At 36.7% G+C, this 9,455-nt stretch overlaps 1 protein-coding gene across 4 annotated transcripts in view; it reads left to right on the forward strand.

The window, feature by feature from the left end:
• Positions 1-3,457, forward strand: part of Rundc3b (RUN domain containing 3B) — a 164,974-nt gene extending 161,517 nt beyond the window's left edge. For all 4 annotated transcript variants that reach the window (XM_059257287.1, XM_059257288.1, XM_059257285.1 and 1 more), the window contains one exon: positions 1,083-3,457. In XM_059257287.1, coding sequence (XP_059113270.1) covers positions 1,083-1,228 — 146 coding nt within the window. In that variant the 3' untranslated portion in view covers positions 1,229-3,457. The remainder of the gene's footprint in view (positions 1-1,082) is intronic.
• Positions 3,458-9,455: the final 5,998 nt, after the last annotated feature.

Below are 9,455 nucleotides of genomic sequence, written 5' to 3' on the forward strand. Positions count from 1 at the left end.
GCTAGTCATGAATGCTAAATTCTAGAACTTCTTCATATTCAGCTTTTCATTGGGGATGTTTAGTGGAAAGAGAGAACCAAAGCCTGAAAGTTGTTTTTTCACATACTCAGTGACACACACACAAATAACTAAAAAAGTCTATATTTTATATTTTTATAATTACATATAATTAAAATATATTTATTTAAATACATTATTTATAATTAAATTTTTATATAATAGTATATAAGTATATATTAATTTAAATGTAATTAATTTAATTTAATTTTAAATTTTTAAATATATAATACGTTTTTTCACATACTCAGTGACACACACAAATAACTAAAAAAGTATATTTTATATTTTTATAATTATATATAATTAAAATATATTTACTTAAATACAATATTTATAATTAAAAGTTTGTATAATAATAAATATATAAATTTTAAATTTTAATTTAATTAATTTAATTTAATTTTAAATGTTTAAATATAAAATATATGTAATTAAAAACTCAGACCCCAATGCACAGGAGATACTGAATATAAATGGTCAGGAAATGAGTATTGTCTGATTAGGGTAAGTTTGTTTCTAGTGCCCTTCTTAATGTAAGTATGGGATTCCCATATTCTCTGGCTAGGCAACAGTTAGTGTTATTTAGTTGACTGGATGAATGAGTGTGACTATATTCTCAAAAATATATGAGAATTTATTTTTGAGGGGAATGGTGGTGCACACCTTTAATCCCTGCACTTGTGAGGTAGAGTCAGGTGGATCTCTGTGAGTTTGAGGCCAGCCTGGTCTCCAGAGTGAGATCCAGGACAGCCGGAATGTCATAAAGAGATCTGTTTCAGTAAGTAAACAAAAGGCAGCTATTCCCTTTTTCCTCTAGAATAAATTATTATCTCAAACATCTATACCAAGAAATCTTAAGAGAAGCGCACATACTCTAATGCTTTTAAGGGTGATATTAAAAACTGCTGAAAGGTGAAGTATGTTTAGCCACTCAGATGCATCTTCACTCCCTTAGAAGCTATGGTCTCGCTGTGTGATTCATGAAGGCTGTTACTCTTATGTGATTTTATCGTAACTTCCAGGTAAAGAAGACACGCCCTCACTGCTTGGTCTCTGTGGGTCACTAACGTCAGTGGCAAGCTACAAGTCCCTCACGAGCCTAAAATCCAGTGACTGCCTTGCGAGCCCCACAGGCGAGATGACGAGTCCAGGCCTGACTCCATCCTGAAAGACTACGTAAAACCAGAGTGTCTGTACTGTAAATATTCCGTTTCCATAAGTTTGGCTGCTGGGGAGATCTTTGAAATTTTATATTATTCTGGCACACACGTGGCATTTTGTCGTTTGAGGATTTCAGCCCAGCCCATGTAAAGTCTGAGGGAAAAGCATAATAGTCCTGCTATTTTTCTTTTTTAAAAATCTTACATTTGTCATTGAGGATGTTTAAAATTGAATAGGCTTTAAAGAAATCTTACAAAGATTGTCTGAATCCATTGTAAACTGTATAAAGTTGTTACTCAACTGATTTTTATATATTTGTTTAAATGCGTCTTGGTGTGCAGAGGCTGGGCTCAGATTTTATTCAAAACTTAAAATTAGTGTTTTCTTTCACTCCCTTATTTAGTGGTTAAATTTGCACAGAAGGAAACTAATTTCATTAAGTATTTTCTAAGTTCTGATGTCCACGTGATAGGTTTGTACAGGAGAAGGCTCTCGGCCGCAGTGGCCCAATGGCTCTTTTAGTTTTTCTTCGATCATTTATCATTTGGTACCAACTTTTAGCATTTCATAAATTTTGTAGATATGTACCTTTTTAGGCATTTGCTGACTTAATTTGTAAGGTATGTAGGAAAAGCATTTTATATCTAAGAAAATGAATACATTTCTTAGACTTATTTTCTCAGGATTTCCTTTTAAAATTATCAATTTTAAAATGTGATCAGGTGTGCCTGAGAAGTTGGAAACATTCCAAAATGCAGAACAAATGTTGGAAAGGTGTTATTTACATCAGAAGTTTAGAGTTTAGTTTAAGGATTTGAGAAACTTTTAAATGAAGAAATCATGAGTGACCAGCATATCTGACTGTGAATATGTCTGAGCTACAATGCTATTTTCCCCCTGTGTACAACAATTAATTATATCTTGGATGTTTCACACCCTTTACCATTATACCATGACCTCATTTTAAAACTGATCTTAGTGTTTAAAAATCCTATATGTCTATGGGAAAAGTGGTTTTCTTCATATCCGTGTTTCAAATCTTTTTGCAATTTTTGAAACAGCTTCACATGTCCCTAAAAATTCCACCCATTGAAAATGAAAATATATGAAGTATATTTTCTATAGTGAGTAATATGAGGAAAACAAGTGTGCCAAAGAAATTTTCTATGTTGTTTACATGAGGAAGTCACAATACTTACTGGGGACTTCATGTGGCATTTTTGTTTGTTAATTTTTATATTTAACCCTAGCACCTGTGACATGTAGGAATCTGTTCCTCCTATAAAGCTGTCCGAGGAGAGGTGAACTCACATGTTCGTTCCTTGTGTCCAAAGTGTAGGGATGGGAGGTTCTCGCAAATGCTTGGAGCTTAGTCTCATGGTGTGAAATATCAAGTAATTAATAGTGATGTGAGCAGCCTTACAGCGAGGCAGAACAGACAGTCATTTCAGGGGCAAAGGAGGTGTGGAAGCTCATGATAGATTTTTGTATTGGATGTGTCAGAACATACCGGGACCTTTCTTCCCATAGCTGAAGGCTTTAATACTTGTACAAATGCATACATTCTTAAAAATTAGCACCTCCAGCTGTTCTGAATAATGTACACCGCATTAAGAATACAGTGTCCAAAGCTGCTTTTAATCAATGTGACCTCGGGGCCTGAGGGAGGGCACATGAAGAAATAGATGGTCAGGAAAACTGAGAATTTCAGGCTGGTCGTGAGCACGCCTCCACTTTCCTAAGAACTATCAAAATATTTAATGCTTTATCATCATGACCTGCTCTCACCTGACATTTATGATTCTTTCATATATTAAAACCTTGTTAAGATCTTTTCATACATTTTTATAAAGTAGAAGGGAACACCAGGTTCCCAATTGGTACACTTTTTCAGATTTGTCTGATAGAAACACTAGTTTGGGCACATAACCCTACTGCAAACCGCAGACTGAGACATGACACAAAAGGATCATGGCTTTCCCTTCGTTCTTGGAGTTCTTGGTATAAAATTCATCTGCTACTATGAAATCCAGGTTTCTGCAGTTCATTTAAAACTAGAGGCAGTTTATAAATGTTGCATGAATAAACTGTGTGTCTCAATCTTTAATTTTCAGTGGTAGTATTTATTTTTCAGAACCCCACAAAGAATGCTGAATTATGTCTATCTTTTCATGTTTATTTTGTTGCCTTGATGTACTATAATTGTTGCATGTATATTAAAGTTTTTTTAATAATACAGTAATAGTCTTGTTCCCTGACAAAAATAATTACCCAATTCAAGTGTTCACTGAATTTCTATTTCAGCAAATATAGTGAATAGTGGGTATTAGTTATACCTAAAATATTAATGAATGTGATTTGAAGAAATCCTTTTATTCAAGACAGATTATATATGTACTTTAAGAAATACCCTTTATAGACCACATGACATTTTGAGAATTATTGACTACATATAGAACAGGGGTCCCATATACTAATGGAGTTGAGAATTCCTATCCCTTTGTGATGACGTCACAACTCTTCTAATATGAAGCTGACAGAATTCTGACACTCTAGATTTATTATTATTCAAGCACTCAGGATAGGGGAAGGTAAGGAAATTAAATCAATCAGTAGCTTACAGCAAAACCTTAACAAAATTATATAGTCCTGAAAATATGTTGACATGTGGTCATCTTGTGGCCATGTGATGTAATTACAATTTGGATTTGACCGCTCTAGTAAAGGTAATGCCAAAATTCTCTGAATATAGGACAGATTTCTCCTTTATCCCTCCCCATCAGGGGCATTTCTTGGGACTTTCCAGAAGTATCAGGACATTGCCCATGATGAACAATGGACTCAGGGATTCCTACCAAAGAATCCCTTCTCATCACAATATGGATTGGTCTATATTATGTACATGAGTGTATTTCCTTCATCCATTTCTTTTAGATTTTCCCAATTTAGCTTAAATTTTAGATTTTCCCAATTTAGCTTAAAATATATATATTTTAAGATATCTCCCAATAATTTTCTGAATTTTATTTATATCTGCCATAATGGCTCTCTTTTCACCTCTAATTTTCTTAATCTTGGTCTTTTCTCATGCTTTAGGCAAATTTAGTTACTTTTATTTAACTTATCAAACAACTACCTTGTTTCATTAATTCTCTATAATTTTTCATTTCCATTTCATTAATTTATGCCCTGATTAATTTTATTTTGATCTGATTTGAGTTCAGCCTTACTGGTTTTTCCAAGTCCCTCGGGTGTGTCATTAAGTGTTTGTTATTGTGTTTTCATTTTCTTTTATTTCTAGGAACGTCTGTCTAGATTCCTTTCTTGATCTCATTGTCATTGGCCATCATCAAGTGGTGTCATTCGGTCCCCGTGAGTTTGTCACTGTTCTGTACTCTCATACTGGCGATTTGCAGGTTTAGACCATTGTGGTCAGATAGAATTCAGGAGCTTTTTTAGTTTCCCTGTATGTGTTAAGACACACTTTCTGCCCTAATAGATCGGCGATTTCAGATAAAAGTTCTTTGGGCTACTAAGAAAAATGTGCATTCTACATTATTCAGAGGGAATGCTAACTAGATGTCTGTTAAATCTATCTGATCTGTGATCTCATTTAATTCACGTTTTCTGTTGTCTTTTTGCCTGGATGATGCATCAATTGGTTAGAATGGACTATTGCAATCTGCCACTAGTATTATGCAGCTGACTTTACCTTTACCAGAATCTGTTTTATGAAATTAGAGCTACCAACACTTGATATGTATATGATTAGGATTGTAATGTCTTCTTGGTGGATTGTTTACTTAGTAAGAAGTGACTGTCTTTCTCTCTTCTGAGTAGATTTAAAGTCTGTTTTGTTGGATATTAAAACAGTGACTCCTGTTTGACCCTTGCTTCCATTCACCTGAAATACATTTTTCTACCCTGTCCCCTAAGGTAGCATCTGTCTTGTTTGTCTTTTGTGATGAAATACAGTTCTTGAATATCACACACACACACACACACACACACACACACACACACACACACAAAGGATGGGTCTTGCATTTTAATACACTCTATTGATCTGTGTCTTTTCAGTGGTGGATTGAGACCACTAGTATTCAGAGTGATTGTTGAGTGATGTATATTTATGTTCTGTCATCTTGTTGATCTTGTAGAATTTGGTGTTTCCTATTCCTCTTTTGCTTAACTGTTCATCTGAAGTGGTTTGCAAGGCCTGCTGGGTGTGTTTGTCTTTCTATTCAGTCAAAGAATTCCTGCAGGTATCTTTTGCAAAGCTGCTTTAGTGAATATCTTCAGCCTGTTTTTGTCATGGAAAGTCCTTTCTCAAACTGTGACTGGTAACTTTGCTGGTATAGATGGGGTGGGCAGTTGTTTTCTTTAAAACTTGAAAGATGTCATGCCAAGATCCAGCCTTTGATGTCTGTCCTGGAGACCCTGTCTTCCTTCATACATCTGTCCTGAAGGTCCTATCTTCATGTGTCCATCTTAAAGGTCTGTCTTCATACATACATCCTGAAGGTCATGTCATATATGGCTTGGTGCTTCTTTCTTGGTATTTTCAATATATTTTCTGCTTTCTTAAGTTTCCATCAATATATTCTCCTAGTTCTGAAATTTTAATTAAAGTAGAATGAGAAATTCTTTTCTGGGATTGTGCCTTGTATGTCTGCAGAGGCATCATCCCTTTACCCAAATAAGGGAAATTTTCTGCTATGATTTGGTTGAAAATAGTTTTTGGTCTCTGTAAGGAAATTCTTCACATTTTTTGTATTCATGATTCTTAGATTTGATCTTTTCACCTGTGTCCCAAATACCTTAAAAGCCCAGCCCACACTGTTTAATTAATGTTTCCGACCTGTTAGAACGTCCCAGATCCTCTACCTTGTCATGGGGGACAATGATTCTGAAGTATAAGCCATATAAACCTCTTTTCTTCCCAAGTTGCTTTTGGTCATGGTGTTTTACCACAGCAATAACAAGCAATCTAGAATACCTCTGGATCAGCAATATCCCAACTCACCACAGTCACAGTGTTCTAATCAGCTTTGGAATCTCTATCATAGGCATGGCTTTTTTTTTTTCTGGTGCCCATTACTCATTTTTTTGGCACTTGTATATATGTGTGCTATAAATACATGCATGCATGTTCACACATGTGAGAACATGTGTATGTCCATATGTAAATATGGACACATGATTGTGTGTGCATGTGAGGGCCCATTAGTTACATTGGATGTGGTATTAGTTACTTTGTTTTTTCTTGCTGTTATAAAACATGACCAAGGTAATTAATAGAAGAAAGAGCTTCTTTGAGCTATAGTTTCTGAGGTTAGAATCCATGACAGTGGGGTCAGGGTAGCAGCCAGCAGGCATAGTAATTGGAGCAGCAGCTGAGAATTCATATCTTAAACCACAAGCACAGAGCAGAGAGCGCAAACTAGAAATGGCACAAGTCTTTACATTCTCAAAGCTCGCCCCAGTGACATACTTCCTCCAGCAAGGCCACACCTCCTAAACCTACCCAGTCTATGCCACCAACTGGGGACCAAGTGTTCCATTGCTGGCGACACTAGGGAACACTTAGCATTCAAACTATCACAGGTGTCTTCCTCCATTACTCTCCACTTTACTCACTGAATCAGGGTTCCTTGCTGACTCTTGAGCTTGTTAGTTCTGGCCAGTCCAGCTAGAATTGTCCCAAGGACTGTGTTTTTGCCTTCCATGTGCTTGAGTTACAGGCTCTGGTCCTCACAATTGTGTGGCACACACTGAATCATGCCCCCTGCCCCCATTACTCATCTTTAGCTGGCATATTTGAATGGTAGCCTAAGAACTTAGCCTGAAGAGGCTGACAGAGATGAACCAGGGCTTTCACCCGAAAATTCTGGTAAAGAACGAAGTCAGGGGATCACATTATAGTTTATTAACAAGCAGTGTCAGTGCACTACACTCCAAGATAGAACGAAGAATCTGCCATGGGTCTACCGTAGGCGCTGCTTCCAGTTCGTTCACCTTCCAAGAGAGTGTGCATCTGGCGGCCCCTCATTTATTTGGGTCACCTACCCTCTAATAAAAATTCCGCCCTCTGGCCCAAGCCACTCCTTTCATTGGCTAGTGGACTGATGACAGAATTCCTGTAACATTTCCCCTTTCTTTTGTCTAATTAAGAAGGAAAATTCTAATCCTAACATCATAAAACTATATACAGTAAGAACGCTTATCAAGTATTATTCAGGTGAAAGAAAAGGTAATAACCTAAACAAAAATGAACTACATATAACAAAATTAATTATTAAATAAGAAATACATTCTAAATGTCCAGGCTATAAATAATTGAAGAATTTATAGAGATTACTCCAATAGCTGTCCTCTCATGAAGAATCCAATGTTTTGTACCTAATATATCTTTAGCTAAGATTCGAGAAGACAATAACTAACTGTCTAATCTTCAACCCCATCAAAGACCTGAGAAGGAAAATAATAGTACTTGAGTAAGCAGAAAGTACAAGCAAGCCATTTCTAAAAAGGTAAGAAAGACAGAAACAGCTGGCTGCCTGGACAGTCACCCAGGGTTCCTGTGCAATGTAGGGGCATCCATCTTTGGCCTACGGGTTTAGTATCTCTGACAGAACTTTTTCAGAAGCAGGAAATTTTGAATAATTGTCCTACCCTGTCTTGGCAAAGTTTGACAGTCACTTTTCTTTGTGTCCTGCTTGTCCAGACTGGACAGTGTACTTACTGTCAGCAGTCTAGGCAAGGGCTGTTGCACAAATCCTATTCTTATAATAAAAACATAGAGCCAGATATCATGGTAAAAGCTGAAAGTTCGGAGAAGCAGAGCAAGTCACAGCCACCACCTCTTACCTCAACAGCTCCTCAGCCTGACAGAGCATCTGCAAGAAAGTGAATTTCTGTCTCCTCCTGCCTTATATTCCTTTCTCTGCCCAACTATATCACTTTCTGTTTCAGCCTTCCTAGTGCTGGGATTAAAGGTGTGTGCAATCACTGCCTGGCTCTGTTTCTTTTTTATACTTGCTTAATGTCATGTAGCCCAGCACGACCTTGAACTTATAGAGATCCAGATGGATCTTTGCCTCCTGGTGCTAGGATGAAAGGTATTGACACCACTCCCTGATCTCTATGGCTGACTCTGTCCTCTGATCTTCAGGCAAGCTTCATTTCTTAGATTACAAATATATCACCACAAAGGGCAGTTTCTTGCCCTATAGGCCAGTTTGTGCCACAAAGAGAGCAAACTCCATATGGAGTGTCTTCAGTGCCTAGCATCCTCTTTAGAAGTAGATTGGTGTCACCAGGAGCAGACACGTCTCATATCAAAAAACAGATTCTAAGTTATTGAAACATTTAAATGCCATATTCTGTAGGTCTTTGAAGTGTTTGAAGATTACCTATCCATTTGAAACGTATCTCTGTATACCTAGAAAACCTAACTAACATGACTATACGTTTGATAATTATGGGTGACTATAACCTGTATATTATCTTATGTTGCTCTTAAGGACTAAGACTGCACCATATATAAATAAACAAGCAGTGTAGGTGTAAGCTGTATAGGTTAAACAAAATTAGAAACAGATGTACAGTATAAGAACAATAACCTTAAATTTGTATCAATATACAAAAATATCTTAAACAGAAGTAGAAAGGTATTTATAATATGACAAAAAGAACCTAAATTTGTATCAATATACAAAACTCCATGCCAATATAGATTTGAAACAGATAATTGCTTTTTTAGTTTGCCAGTAGATTTAATAATCTACCTTTTTATCCTATCATATCTATCCCCCCTTTTTCTATTCCAAATGAAATTCCTGAGTCTAATCTCTTTTATTCAGCCCTATAACAACTTATAACCAACGCCCCCTACACAATGACAGTTATCCACAACCCTGAGGAAGATCAAAAACCATCCACCCCACCTATTGGGAAAGTGGGTGTCCTGTTCTTAGAATTACTTCCTGCTGTCTGAGGAGCAACAGTATCTCTAGGGGACCCTGTAAGGATGGAAACAATGGTTAACTCTTGGGAGAACTAGCTTCATCATTTGTTGCTAGTCTCTCAGTAATGGGGAAGTGCAGAGCTTATCTGAAGCTCTGGCTGGAGTGATGCACGAGGGTGGACCATCTCAGCTAGCCACCTTGGAATTGTCCTGAGCTGTTTATAGTCCAAAACCAATCTTTGGGTGGTGTTTATTGGCTCTATGG

Source organism: Peromyscus eremicus, chromosome 3 (assembly GCF_949786415.1).
Source record: "Peromyscus eremicus chromosome 3, PerEre_H2_v1, whole genome shotgun sequence".
NCBI classification, from domain to species: domain Eukaryota; kingdom Metazoa; phylum Chordata; class Mammalia; order Rodentia; family Cricetidae; genus Peromyscus; species Peromyscus eremicus.